Raw genomic sequence first — 14,932 nt, 5'->3', positions numbered from 1 at the left:
AAAATTATCATAGCGCAAATTTTAAGAAATCGTCTATTTTTTATTAATAATAAAATTATATTTATATAAATAAAACGGGTACCATATTGTAAATCTATTATAAACGGTATATATTTATATTGCTACTTTCGATTTCATTTCTGTTTAATCGATAAACATAAGCCACGAGTACAAAAGATATTGATTAAGCTTATGGTATAATTTCATAAGAAATAATATCAAAGATACGAAAATATAAAAATTTCATACATAATATGTATTCATCAATACCAGTTTTCGAAAAAAATTATTCCCGATTAAGTGTACTAGACTGGACTAGAAACATTCAAAGACTACAAAATGAAGCAAGATTGCGTCGCTTCGAGTCCTACGAATTAAGACAAAGAGCAAATCAGCTTCGCAATGAGACATCGGTAACAACTCGATGGGATAATTACGTTAACAATGAGTTAATGAGAGACAGGTAGGAGACATTAAATTAGAATTATAGCAATAATAAAATCTAATTCCAATAAACACAAAAAAATAATTATATCCTTGCAATATATTTTAGTGGTGGTAGGGCTTTGTGCAAGCTCATCTGGGTAGATACCACCCATTCATCAGATATTCTACCGCAAAACTGCAGTACTTGGTATTGTTGTTTTCTGGTTTGAACGGTGAGTTAGCCAGTGTAATTACAGGCACAAGAGAAGTCACATCTTAGTCCCCAAGGTTGGTGGCGCATTGTCGATATAAACGATGGTTAACATTTATTACATTGCCAATGTCTATGGGCGTTGGTGACCACTTACCATCAGGTGGCCCATTTTCTCGTCCACCTACATATAATATAAAAAATAAATAAAAATATTAAAAAACAAAACCTTCAGTTAAAATACTTTATTAATAATAACGTACAAGCTCTTTGCAAGGGAAGGGAATTATAATGCAGGAGTAAAACAAACAAGTGCATTCTCTATTCCCACTTTCCAGTACTGTACTGATTATTATTTTTGGACATGGTTTATATTAAATAAAAAGTTTTATTTATAGAATATTTGAGGTAGATTCTTGGAGGGAAAAACAAAGATTCACAAGGGAACAAGTGAGAGATGAAATAAGAGCTTTAAAAGAAGAGAAGAATGCCACTGAGTTACACCTGGAATCTTTGCAGTTACCATTTATGGTAGTATCTCAATGTATCTCGAATAGAGATCAGAGAGTACCACCAGAATTGACCAGAGATCAGCTAGGAGAAGAATTGAGAAAAGTACATATGCCGATAATTTTTTTAAATATATTTATTTGGTTTTCTGTATTTGTATTAATTAACCAGAGGTAAGAACGCGTGAATCTTAACCGATGATCGGGGGTTCAAACCGGGGCAAGCACCACTGAGTTTTCATGTGCTTAATTTGTGACTATAATTCATCTCGTGCCTTACGGTGAAGGAAAACATCGTGAGATAACCTGCATGTGTCTAATTTCACGGAAATTATGCCACATGTGTATTCCACCAACCCGCATTGGAGCAGCGTGGTGGAATAAGCATAACTTCTCCTCAAAAGGGAGCGGAGGCCTCAGCCCAGCCAGTGGAACATTCACAGGCTGTTACTAACTACTAATTAACTCTCAGAAATATTTTTTTTGTAATGCTAATTCTTTGAAAGTCTTATGCCCAGATATTTTATCTTATGTGGAGTCAAACGTAACATGAATCATAACCAAAATTTCAACTTCGTATATTTTAGGTTTTACATAAATTTAAAAACGAGCATTAAAATTTTGTTAATAAAGATTTGAACCACAGCTTTGAGTAACTTGAACGATATTTACAACGAACATTGAATTCGCATATGGTAAGTTCTGCATTTAGATTGGTGAAACTGCGGTAACACTTCCAATAAGTGCAGGCTACTTCAAATTTTCTCTATAATAAGTTAAACCACGACATTTATGACAAAACAATAACACTAAATTATTGGTTATAATGATTTTTCAGGAGGTACACACAATCGAAAATAGTAAGCGAGTCCTGACCGATGTATGTCACATGGGCTGGGAGAAGATCAAGGACTTGACGAATGTCTTATGCAGACTGGAAAGGGAGATACAGAACAAAGACGATGCATTAGTATTAGAATATCATGTAAAGGATTTGAATCGAGATAGTTCTGACATTTCTTATAAGTTAGACCCTACGAGAATACCACCGGAGTAAGTAAATTTTGGCAAAATGACTGATCCATGTAACAAGTAGAAGGATTTTACGATGTAGGAAAAGCAATGTAGCGAAGTAGCTGAATGATTATTTTTTCATATTTTTTCTGTTGAAATTGATTTTTGAAGTCATAATAGATTAATTATCATATTTTTTTAGTTCAATGACAGAAGAAAGTTATATACATTGCATAGAAAATACTGTTAAAATAGCTGAACAGCTAATGAAGGAGTCCAAGGATTTACGCGAAATAATGTTCAAAAGTAGAGAACAAGCTAGGAATCAAATGTACGCTCAAAGCCAGCAAGTCGAAATGATAATGAGAAGGCGTATTTACGATATCCAGAGAGCTAGAAATGAAATGGAGTGGCAGAACTACAAGGTATTCAATATAATATTTAATTTTTTATATATAATATCTAATATATCTAATATTTTATATATAATATATAATATATATATTTTATATATATTATTAAAACTGTTTTGATGTATTTACGTATTCAGCTAGAAGCAAATTTGCAAAAAGTTGACCGAGAAATCGAAACACTTCGTGCAGCAGTTGCTGATAAAATTAATCCAACCAAACTTGTGGAAACTCGACTAGAAACTCGGTTGCGACGACCAGTCTTAGAAAGAGTTCAGGTAATAAATCAAAGAAGTATAAAAGTTATACATAAACAAAAATATTTACATTTATAAAAGCACCTATCACATTTTTGTTGTCATTTTTATCTTTGTGTATGTATGTTTAGTCCGACAAGGATATTTTGGCGCGAGGCCAAAATCACATCTGATATCGCCATCTTGTCAAATGTCATATTTCGATAGCTGCTGCATCAGATAAAGTGTTACCATAATATCTAATTGGAAATCCTAAACTCCTGTTCATAATAACTTTTTACTGGTGGTAGGGCTTTGTGCAAGCTCGTTTGGGTAACAAGAGCAGTACTAGGTATTGTTGTGTTCCGGTTTGAAGGATGAGTGAGCCAGTAAAATTACAGGCAAAAGGGACCTAATATTTAGTTCCCAAGGTTGGTGGCGCATTGGCGATGTAGGCTATGGTTAACATTTCTTACAGTACCAATTGCGTTGGTGACTACATACCATCAGGTGGCCCATATGCTCGTCCGCCTACCTATACTATAAAAAAAAATAGTTAAAGATATTTCGTTTGGTAAAAAGTATTCAGTATTAAGAATGAAGATAGATTATAAGGACTCCTTATAATTTAATTTTTATTCTCGATTTCCATTCCAATTAGACAAAACTCTTTAATAAGCATTGATATATTATCTAAAAGTAAGGAAAATTTACTAAAGTCTATTCCACAGATCTATGTAATGTCGCTATCTAACATAAGCCAATATCAGAATTTTCAGCCCAATATAGAAGTTACTTCATGTTGATAGCAATGGAATTGAAGGTGCCGCGCTGTTTAAAATTAATGTATCTAAAAAAACAGACATCGAAATTGAAAAAACATTATTTCTGTGTTCATTTCCTTTTTGTATATTGTATGTAATATTTAATTTTTACTATCATTTATTGTTCCCAGGATAAACCAATGCGTGGTCTTATTGAAGAATACGAAAGAGTACATATGAGCTCCAATATGTTAGAAAAGAAACTTGAAGAAGCACTGTTAGTCATTTTTATATTAATTTTACTTTGTTCCGGCATATTTTTGCATAATTTTGAATTCTGTGAAATAGCGAAAATAAAGACTAAAATATTATATTTTGGAAAAAATGTGACATTGGTGCAATAAGTATACAAATTTAGTTTTGCGGTTTTGTATTTTCATTATCATAGTAGTGATCAGCAAAGAACATAGGTATAAAGAATTCCAATTTATTTAGATATTTTCGGAATGTTTTTGAAAAAAAAACAGTAAGCCTATAATTTGTTTAGTAATTTTTTCCCCTTGAGTTAGAACAGTATATTATTTACAGTTTTTTTTTTTATAATAGGTCAACCTACCATGGACTTTATAATCACCACCAGCGTGTGATCAAGGATCTGGAGTACAAGAACCAAGCACTAGAAACAGACCGACGCCTGATCGAAATTAGAAAACCTTTACATAGAGAAGATGATTCTGACTTTAAGAGGAATGTTGGATATTGTCACATGCCCGCGGAACTTGTTACAGATTAAAAATATGGCACTAAAATAGTGCATTAAAGATATATTTCACTTTTAGATGCAATATTTTAGGTAATCAGATAGGCGGGCTTAGCAGCCGATGTCACTTTTTTGTTCCTTTTGACAAAGGTATTGCTCTATACAGCCTGTGGTGACGATAATATTATTATAAAAAAATAAGACACAAATGCGAATACAAAAAAAAAATATAAACAATATCACGTACAAGGCTTTTCTTATTAGTTCGCAGTTCTATTGTGTATTGTTATGAAGTGTGTGAAGTTGATTTAAATACACAAATAACATATTACAATCAAAAATACTCACGGGTTGGTGGCACAATTTTCTTAAAAAAACCTTAATTTACCATGTTAATTATATTTTTGTTTTCCAAATAATATTTAATTATTTTTAATTGCTAATTGAAACATTATATAATTGTATTTAAATTTTTTAATATAACTCAATAAGTAAGGCAGACGAATGTAAGGCGTCAGGAAGACGCAATATGCACATTTTAAATATTAGCAAGTAACAGTTAAACAGCAGGTGTCTCACTGCCAGGCAAAGGCTTCCTCCTCTTAGGTAGTAAGTAGTTTATATAGTTAGTTTTATGCAGAGTAGAAATGAATGTGTTCATTATAATAAAGTATTAAATGTGTTCACTTAGTTTATTGTAATAAATAAAAAAATATATATTAAATAACTTATTTATTAAAATGATTATAAAATCATTATCATGGTGTTGTGAAAATACATAATAATACATAGTAAATTAAAATGAATACATTTGTGTGTTCAATGCTTATACATATAACAATAACTATTAACCCCTTTTTAACTATAATTACACCTAAATAAAACCTTTTAAATAAAAGTTTCTTGGTTAAATATAGATCATTTATTTATTATATTTAATATTTTAAAAGTTTCTAAAAACCAAAACTTTACAGAGTAGGAATGGAATTACTACTAACAGGCATGCATGGAAAAAATGCAACTTTATTCTTACAGATACAAAAAAAAACGACTAAAACAATACTATCTAAAATAAGTTAAAATAGGAATGTCTATTACAATTAAATTAAATAGGCTGTACTTTAAATATTGAAATGCTGTAAAATAAATAAAAACTGACAATAATGTAAAACGATTTAACATAAAATACCGGCCATTTTGAATTTTAATATAATATAAAATCAGACATTCGTTTTTGCTAATAATTAGATAAAAAAAATATTTAAATATTCATTTCACTTAGGCCCAACTTTTTCATAGGCCTCATCCAATAATGTACAAATCTGAGTGATGTTAGTATCGTTCAATTTTCTACTGGACGCTAGCCGAATAGAAGGTTCCGGGCAATTAACTTCAGTATCTCTTATGTAAGCCGCGACCGCCATCGCAAAACCTTTCTCAAGACAATAGTTGGTGATGTTTCTCAAGTACGAGTTTTTGAGTTTGTCGGGAAGTTCAGAGTTTTTTAGGTATATATGTTTGACTGGTGATAATTCATCGCCGCTGAATGTATAGTGCTTCAAGTTTACAAGGGCTCTGTGGACAAAGAGAAAAAAAAAAGGATAATTTCAGTGAAGCCTGATAATTTGATTGTCTCGTTGTTCCAGTGGCTAGCTTAGAAGGCTACAGATCCCGAGATCTAGTGTTCAATTCCGCCCGGCCGGGCCAATAAAGCTATTCGGATTTTCTGTTAACAAATCCCAAGCAGTAATCCCACACTTAATTAACTGACATTGTTTTAGCAAGCACGGACGGCCTTTCTTGTTAACGTTGTTTAGCAGGCGAAACAATGCTGTGTCTTCTTCTTTCGAATGTCAAACCAACAATGAAAGAAAGAGCGAAATTTTTGTAAACTAAACAGCCACTAAGCAACGTTTATTAGTAAAGCCGTTAAATATATTAATTGGCAATACTTAACAAGATTAAAAAAAAAAAAAAAAACAGAAAAAATAAACGCGAAATAAAAGTGTAACTATACTTCTTATATAGAATATATACTTATGTAATCTACGTACTTGTTCAATTTCTTCGAGTTTTCATCTAGCTCACTGATAATGTATGGTTTCTCTTCAATAATATCTAGTGCACAAATGGCCGCCTGAGTCAGCATCGGTGGTAAAGACGCGCTGAAGCAGTATCCTGTGACGACGAAAATGAATAAATATAACAATAACACATACTTAAATTTATTAAATTACAATGGAAATCTAAAAACCAACGAAATATAATATATAAAAAAATTATATATATAATAAATAATTACAGTACAGTACAGTAACTGTTAATGTCCCACTGCTGGGCTAAGGCCTCCTCTCCGTTTTTGAGGAGAAGGTTTAGAGCTTATTCCACCACGCTGCTCCAATGCGGGTTGGTAGAATACACATGTGACATAATTTCAATGAAATTAGACACATGCAGGTTTCCTCACGATGTTATCCTTCACCTTCAAGCTGTACGAGATGAATTATAATCACAAATTAAGCACATGAAAATTCAGTGGTGCTTGCCCGGGTTTGAACCCACGATCATCGGTTAAGATTTACGCGTTCTTACCACTGGGCCATCTCGACTTTTGTATAATATACAAGAGCTATAATTATCAAATCGCATGGATTATATAAATCAATGGTTTATCTTTACTTTGTTTTCGATTGGAATAGCGTACGGAAGCTCACCTTCGATTCACGCGTTCTAACCACTGGGCCATCTCGGCTTTTTTGAAATTAAAATTAAATAATTATTTATTATTAGTTCATATTCATCAGTACCTAAAATATCTTATCTTCTTTTTTTTCTAATGGACTTGTTACTGTTGGCCCAAGTGGACTCACGTCGCGTTTATCTCAAGAGATTAATACTCTCATATGAGTTTGATATCTTATTTTCAAACAAGGCTGTAGGATATATAACTCTACGCTACGACTGACGACAATAAGAAGTGGAAAAACTAACTTAAACGTCATCTTGTAAACTGTAGGCAAGTTATCATATAAATCCGCAATACAACTAGTTATATAATATGAGAACAGAATAATCTTATAAAAAACCAAAAGATTATCCTTAAATTTTTTCCTGTGTTGTGTCAACTAAGGCATGTGAATAATGGTATAGTAATATCGACGTCATTTATTTAAAACCCACTGACGCTTTGAGAAAACCTTGATAACATTGTATGTTGCACATAAATAATAATAACAACCAATGACGGCTTTATAGTTTTTTTAAATTATTATTTTGATTTAAAGGCAACAGGGCCTGATTAAGTGATCACATTTGACAATAGACATGGACACTAAAAAAAAAATCTTAAGCCATCGATTCGTGCCTGATGACTATGCAATGAAATCTTAGATTTTGTATTGCGTTACCAAACTGGAAGTATTCATTTTTATTGGTAGAATAGGTGAATTCTGATGGGTACCTATTCAAACTCGCTTACACAAAGCCCTAACGAACACATACAGATTTCACAGTTGTACTTACCATCCCTAGAAATGGTTTAAATGAATCTCGCTTACATACCTAGACCAGAAAGTCTCTGATGCTCTACAATAAAATGCGTTCCGGCACAGAAACCGCCGATAGTGGCGAAGGAATGTTCCAAAGAGCCCACAATGAGATCGATCTCATCACGGGGCACGTTCAGGTGCTCCGTCAGGCCACGCCCATGTTTACCTATTACCTGTAATAAAATACTCATTACATATTTATTTTTTGCCAGTCACCAACTAATGTATGGACAATTATTCGGATATTTTAAAGGAATATCCAAAAGGTATAGATACTGCAAATTCGTTTGTAAAATTTATTTTCCAAAAACTTAAATTTCTGTAATATTCGAGACAAAATTATTGAAATATTTTTTGTTGTGCAATTTAGTGCTAGAACTTTAATCCGCTCTAATAATTATTCACTAAAAATACACTATGGCACATTACTTACCCCAATAGTTAAACTTTCGTCCAATATAATTCTTAATTTAAATCTTCGTGCTAATTCGACAAGCTTCCGCAATGGGCACATTTTTCCTGTATTGAAATAAATGGCTTCGGCTATTAAAAATGCCCTTCTCTTAGGATTCAACTCCTTTTTTGTAGCTGCCTCTTCAAGTAATCGTTCAAGGTCATTCATGTCATTATGTTTGAAATATCTGACAGTGCTTCGAGCAGCATCAATACCTTTTTGAATCGCAAACCATACTTTCTCATCTCTGTTAATAAAAAAAAAAGTAAAAACTTTTTTGAATAACTTATGAAGCTGACAAATTATTGAAGATAACACTTAAGAATTTAAGTTGTTAATAAACTTCAAAAAAGAATAATCCATTTGGTTTTTCTGGTTTTTATACACATGTTTTTGCCTTTTGTATATTTTTATAGCCATTTTATTAACTATTAAAAGGTTAATAATCCTTTACAAATCATCTTGCCAGTTGAATTTTTAATAAGGTACAGAACTGTGGACCAGATCTATCGATCGGTAATCAGTTCAATAATTTGTGAAGAAGAGCAGAGAGTACAATCAACCACTGTCTATGGCTTGTGAGAAAGCTTTTGACTCTATCAAAGTCCATTCAGAGCCAGACTCACAAAGGAGATATGTAGATATCATGTGAAATGGAAATATATTCATTAAGTGTTCAGACGTTTGTATAGTGTTGATACAATTGTTTTTACTAGCTTATTTTAGATTAGTTGCCTTTGGGTTTTATCTGGAGGATAAAGTTGTTATTTACTATGGAAAATCCTTTATATGATATACTTATAAATAAATATTTTATCCAATACATAAGTTTCCTGTTTTGCAAGGAAAACCAATTTTAGTGCACAAACCAACCTAAGGAAAAACTATTATGTTATGATTAGTTAACATGTATTTTTAACTTAACTGTTTTAAAAAACAAACAAAGGCATCACAATTTAAATCTCACCATAGGTGATATTTAAACTAAATGTATAAGATTGTCTAAAATAAATTGATATTTTAACAATGTTTAAGATTATCTAAATCTATGGGCAAATGTGACCAATTACATCAAGGATATTCTTTAAATAAAAAATAAAAAAAACTTACGCAAAAATTATGTCTCCCTTTTTTGCATATGCAGGTATTGCACTGGCAACTGTAGAGAAACCATATGAGTAAACACAAGTCTCTTCAACTTGGAGGAACTTTGCCAGTCTCTCTTCTAATTCTAAATGAACATCTATTGTACCATAGAATCCTCTCGGACCACAGGATCCCACACCATACTTGTGTAATGATTTAATAGAACTTTCAACAATTGAAGGCTCCTTGTCGAGACATAAGAAACTAGTAGCGCCTACATTGAGAACATTTTCACTTATATCATCTATTAAAATAGGTTCTTCAACTTCAAATGTACGTTCGACCAAAGGTAATGGTTTCCAGTCCATTAATTTCTTCTTTGTCAGTTTGTCTTCTGGTTCTTTAGGTTTTTTCTGCCATAAAAAATATGCAGACCCGATAACGACCTGGACAGCTATGACTAAAGTCCACCAGCTTACCTGAAAGATAATATTAATTAACGTTACCGGAATGAAAATGTAACTTTAATTCAGCTATTTTTAGTAAAATATACACTTACAGTGTCATATATATCCATTAAAATCATTTTTACAATAAGCGTTTAACCACTTCGAACGGATATACACAATTGGGATATTGGTACGGTGATTTCACTTTATATGGATTCTAAAATTTAATAAAAAAATAAAATTATGAAGATGACATATGTCAAATGGGATCAATCAACTGTCAAAGTTGTCAGACAGATGTTGCCAGCACTCGTAATTTTCTTCTCCTAGAACTCATTTGAAAAACCGTAGTTTAGGGTTCTTCCACTTTTATTAACTTTATTATAGATCACTTGATGAATTTTATAAAAATATTATTATTGACAGTGATAAACAAATAAATAACTGATAGTACGCATATTACATATTGCAGATGTCCATGGGAGGTGGTAGTCATTTACCATCAGGTGAGCCTTCCGCTCGTTTGCCCCCTCTTACATAAAAAAAAACTTGTGTGGTTTTACTAGAAACCGCGTAGCCAGAAACGACTAAGACGGTAAGAGACCTAAAGAATTATATGAGAACACGAAATCACTGTCCATAGAGACTTATGGACAGTGATTTCGTACTAAGTACCGTCTGCGGTTGTGGTTAGTAAAATTTAAGGTTTACTGTCGCCGTTTTTGCAATCGAATTCTTACAGAAATGTACTATAAAATTATATTTTTACTTTAATTTTTTTTTATTTGCTGTCAGCGGTCTGATAATACCAAATGTCAACTGATATGTGTCATTATTAATGACAGTTTTTGTCTAGTGACTTAAAGTCTTAAATAGTAAAATTCGGCAAACCTTTTAAATAAGGTGAGAATATGAGAATATTGTTATAACCGCCTAAGAAAGGATTAATAAAGTGCGCGCTACACTAAATTTACAATGAATTTCGGTGGCACATTAAGAGTTAACAAATTCGCATGTTTCACAGTAGGTTTTATTTTATTCCTTATAATTTATTGGCGTTCAGGAGGTGCTGGTTATCCCTCTGATAAAAATGACTTAATAAATATTAAATCACTTTTAAAAGCCGCAATACATGCAGCTGAGAGAGGTGGAAAGAAAGTTATTGAGGGTAAAAACCATGAATTGAATATTAAAAGTAAAGGCAAAACGGTGGAGGGAGCGAACGATCCGGTTACCGATGCTGATTACGCTTCACATTGTGCTATGTACTATGGTCTCAAAAACACATTTCCAAAGTTAAATATAATATCCGAAGAACACGGGAAAGATTCGAGTTGTCAAAATCAAGATGTAATTGATATTGAAACAACTCCCACAGATCACAGAACAATAGATCACATGAACGATGAACATGTATTTGTGAAGGATGTTACGGTTTGGATTGATCCTCTGGACGCGACACAAGAATATACGGGTAATAATTATATTCTATTGACATACAAAAACTTGCAATTCTGTTGTATGAGCTATGTGTTTTGTTATAGTCGGTTTTATAGCCATAATTGTTTTCCTAACATTACTATCAGTAAGAAATGGATAAAATACTGTGATTATATGCTTATAATCACAAATAGATTGCTATCTATTTGTATGTATTCTTTTATTTGTACACAGCTACAATTATGTGAATAAAGTAATTATTCGCTGTAACTAACAAAAAAATCTCTTTCTTTTATTACTTTTACTTTAATGAATAATTATATATTTAATGTTTTTTGAGTTATTTTTACATCAAAAGTATTAGTTTTTCATAATTTCATATATAAATACACATTTATTTTAATTACTGTGAAAAAAATCCTACCAAATGTTATATTTTCAGAGGGTTTATATCAATATGTAACAACAATGGTGTGTGTGGCAATCAATGGGGTGCCAATTGTTGGTGTCATACATTACCCATTCCCAACACGCACATACTGGGGTTGGTTTACTAAGAAGACATCCAGCAATATTCCAAACATTCAACATGTGAGTTATCAGTCAGTATGAAGATAATATAATAGACTGGTCTATTGTCTAGACAATGTTTTAATTAAATCTTCAAATGTATCTTCGTTATATACATATTACTTTCCTATAGTTTCACAATAATAATAATGTCCTCCAGACTGATTTCGGCCACAGTGGCCAATCTCAAGAGAGATTAGCCAACTATGCAAGAGATATTATAGTGCACAAGTGTGTGAGCAAACACAAGTGCACTCTCTATTCCCTTACTCTCATAATCCGATGAGAGAAAAACTCAATTTTTTTATTGGCCCGACCTGGGAATTGAACCCAGGACCTCCAGGTCTGCGGCCTTACATCAAGCCACTAGACCAACGAGGCAATTTCACAACAATATATTCATAAATGTTATTCTATTTTATAAAAGTGTAATAGTAGCTTTATGAATTCCAACTATTACTATACATCAGCTAAAAGAAAAACTTACATTTTTTACCTGCTAATTTTCAGAAAGAAGAAAATAAAGAACAACCAAGAGTTGTAATATCAAGGTCTCATCCTGGTAAAGTTGCCGATATTGCAAAAGAATCATTTGGACCTAAAACTGTTGTAACACAAGCTGCAGGAGCTGGTGACAAAGTGATGGGTGTGGTAAATGGTAACTTTGATGTTTATCTCCATGCAACTGCCATCAAAAAGTGGGATTTGTGCGCAGGTAATGCAATCATTAAGGCTGTTGATGGTAAAATGACGACAATCAAAGGTGCAGAGATTGATTACTCTCCCAACAGTGGTGTTAAAGTAACGGATGGTATTTTAGTAACTAGATATGATCATGATTATTACTTGAGTAAATTGCCGAAATCTCTGAGTGGTACAACATAATTACTTAAATAGTTATAAGTATGAGTAATCAAATTTATCAGATACAATTATGTTCAGTTATAATGGATATAACTGTTTTATCTATTATATTTTTGAAGTTTTTATTAATTTCATATTTTAATTAATCTTTTAACATAAAATAATATATTTTAATAATCAGCTGTTTAATTTATTTTTATTAAATAAAGATAGGTTAAGATCTAGCGTTGTTAACTATTTTGGCCAACACAATTTATATAATAAAATACACATATAACACAACACAATTTATATAATAAAATACACATATAACACAACACAATTTATATAATAAAATATACATATAACACAATTTATATATAAAAAGCCGAGATGACCTAGTGGTTAGAACGCGTGCATCTTAACCGATGATCGTGGGTTCAAACCCGGGCAAGCACCACTGAATTTTCATGTGCTTAATTTGTGTTTATAATTCATCTCGTGCTTAACGGTGAAGAAAAACATCGTGAGGAAACCTGCATGTGTCTAATTTCATTGAAATTCTACCAACCCGCATTGGAGCAGCGTGATGGAATAAGCTCCAAACCTTCTCCTCAAAAGGGAGAGGAGGCCTTAGCCCAGCAGTGGGACATTAACAGGCTGTTTACTTTACTTACTAAAGATAGGTTAAGATCTAGCGTTGTTAACTAATTTGGCCAACACAATTTATATATATATGTATATATATGTTTTTAAGATATGTCCTTACCTTTAAGCACTACGATTATTTTACCATGGAATTTATAGAAAATCATGTAAAAAACACAAGAATGTTTGTTTTTATGCAATGTTGGCTGTATGATGTCATAATTTATTGTATGTTGTATACTATGATATGTAAATTAACATATATCATCCCGATGGTATTATATTATTTTATTTGTTGAATGTCTCCTTTTTGTATATTGAATGATGTTAATAAGTTTTTTGAAAAAAAAAACAATTAACTAGGCATCTAACTTGGCGAAATTAATAAATATTTCGCTAGTTTCTATTCCACTTTTCCAGTTATTGACTCGAATATGTAAACAATTATTTATTATCAAGAATCGTCTTTTAAATGTGTGACAATATTTAATATTGAAACGGTAGATTGTATTAATGTTTATAAAATGTACATAATTAATTAAAAATACTATAAAATGTCAAGTTGTAAATTATTAGATCACTTTTTGGACTCGTTTGTAAAGTGGATTTGTATAATTTTTAAATATAACATAATAAACTATGGGTTGTAAATAAAATCTATTGATTTATCGTGTATTGCTTTTAAATTGTATTAATTCTTTCTTAAGAACTTTCTAGATTCCGTCGATATGAGGTATATATTAGAAAACTTAATCTTACCACTTCAAAATTTTTGTCATATGCAATGACGGTAATCACTGGTTATTATAAAATATACTAATTTTTACGCAATGAAACAGCTAGGACAGTATAACTTTGCTGTATATAAGTGTTAGCATACGAAAAAAATTATTTCGTCTGCTTTTATCAAGCTGTCGTTTTGATATTTTGACTTGTTTAGAATATTAATTTACTTTTTAATTCTTGAACAAGTTATCGTAAAATATTACTCTAATAATTTATTATTCTAAATGAAATAATTTTCTTAGGATATTCAAAAGCGAGTGTATTTGCATTTCATATAATTTTCGTAAGCATTATTACATTTATTAATTAATTGACACACCTTCCCAGATTATTGCAGTGTTTATTATTATATCACATACATACATAAGAAATTTTATAACTACAGGCATGAAAAATATCTAAATGAAGTATCTTAGAACAGGCATAGACGAGTTTTGTTATATACTTTAGAAATATAACATTTTATAGCATAGATTAAATAATACATGTTATCAAAACTAATTAAGTAGAATAAGATTTGGTTTAGCAAAGAAAAATTAAATTAATCATTTTTTAATTTAAATAATATCTCATTTCTGGATAACATCAGACATGCTTACACTTATATTAAGTAAATTAAAACGCTCATTTTCTTTATTCCATAAACGAAAAAAAAAGTTACAACAAATAACTCTTTGTAATTTATTGTTTATTACATCAATTTTATTTAGAGCGTCAGTGTGAACATGTCTTTACAATTATTAGTTTACATTAAATGGTAATTATTGCAGTACATTTA

General features: G+C 31.3%; 3 protein-coding genes across 3 annotated transcripts; 2 read left to right on the top strand and 1 right to left on the bottom strand.

Moving 5' to 3' along the window:
* The first annotated feature begins 241 nt into the window (after positions 1–241).
* LOC126774317 (tektin-B1-like) lies at positions 242–4,966 on the top strand. The gene is made up of 7 exons (XM_050495785.1): positions 242–463; positions 1,036–1,252; positions 1,985–2,199; positions 2,363–2,585; positions 2,711–2,848; positions 3,762–3,847; positions 4,177–4,966. The coding sequence occupies exons 1-7, from the start codon at positions 255–257 to the stop codon at positions 4,361–4,363; spliced, it is 1,275 nt and encodes a 424-aa protein (XP_050351742.1). The 5' UTR covers positions 242–254; the 3' UTR covers positions 4,364–4,966.
* A 189-nt stretch (positions 4,967–5,155) lies between these two features.
* Positions 5,156–10,121, bottom strand: LOC126774312 (serine palmitoyltransferase 1). Its single transcript, XM_050495777.1, has 6 exons — positions 9,978–10,121; positions 9,443–9,897; positions 8,312–8,579; positions 7,892–8,051; positions 6,385–6,508; positions 5,156–5,905 (listed from the first exon to the last, which is right to left on the bottom strand). Exons 1-6 carry the CDS (start codon positions 10,002–10,004, stop codon positions 5,605–5,607), a joined length of 1,335 nt encoding a protein of 444 aa, XP_050351734.1. The 5' UTR covers positions 10,005–10,121; the 3' UTR covers positions 5,156–5,604.
* A 604-nt stretch (positions 10,122–10,725) lies between these two features.
* Positions 10,726–14,598, top strand: LOC126774329 (putative inositol monophosphatase 3). The gene is made up of 3 exons (XM_050495802.1): positions 10,726–11,341; positions 11,750–11,898; positions 12,388–14,598. The coding sequence occupies exons 1-3, from the start codon at positions 10,843–10,845 to the stop codon at positions 12,760–12,762; spliced, it is 1,023 nt and encodes a 340-aa protein (XP_050351759.1). The 5' UTR covers positions 10,726–10,842; the 3' UTR covers positions 12,763–14,598.
* The last annotated feature ends 334 nt before the right edge of the window (positions 14,599–14,932 follow it).

This window comes from Nymphalis io, chromosome 16 (assembly GCF_905147045.1).
Source record: "Nymphalis io chromosome 16, ilAglIoxx1.1, whole genome shotgun sequence".
NCBI lineage: Eukaryota > Metazoa > Arthropoda > Insecta > Lepidoptera > Nymphalidae > Nymphalis > Nymphalis io.
This window is presented reverse-complemented; position numbering and strand designations above follow the sequence as displayed.

Coding starts and splice junctions, on each gene's coding strand:
- LOC126774317 (XM_050495785.1), top strand. CDS start 255: ATGTATTCATCAATACCAGTTTTCGAAAAAAATTATTCCCGATTAAGT. Junction 2,586..2,710: donor TGGAGTGGCAGAACTACAAG/GTATTCAATATA, acceptor TTACGTATTCAG/CTAGAAGCAAATTTGCAAAA. Junction 3,848..4,176: donor AAGAAACTTGAAGAAGCACT/GTTAGTCATTTT, acceptor TTTTTATAATAG/GTCAACCTACCATGGACTTT.
- LOC126774312 (XM_050495777.1), bottom strand. CDS start 10,004: ATGATTTTAATGGATATATATGACACT. Junction 6,509..7,891: donor TCAGAGACTTTCTGGTCTAG/GTATGTAAGCGA, acceptor TCGTCGTCACAG/GATACTGCTTCAGCGCGTCT. Junction 5,906..6,384: donor AACTCGAAGAAATTGAACAA/GTACGTAGATTA, acceptor CTTTGTCCACAG/AGCCCTTGTAAACTTGAAGC.
- LOC126774329 (XM_050495802.1), top strand. CDS start 10,843: ATGAATTTCGGTGGCACATTAAGAGTTAACAAATTCGCATGTTTCACA. Junction 11,342..11,749: donor CGCGACACAAGAATATACGG/GTAATAATTATA, acceptor TTATATTTTCAG/AGGGTTTATATCAATATGTA. Junction 11,899..12,387: donor ATATTCCAAACATTCAACAT/GTGAGTTATCAG, acceptor GCTAATTTTCAG/AAAGAAGAAAATAAAGAACA.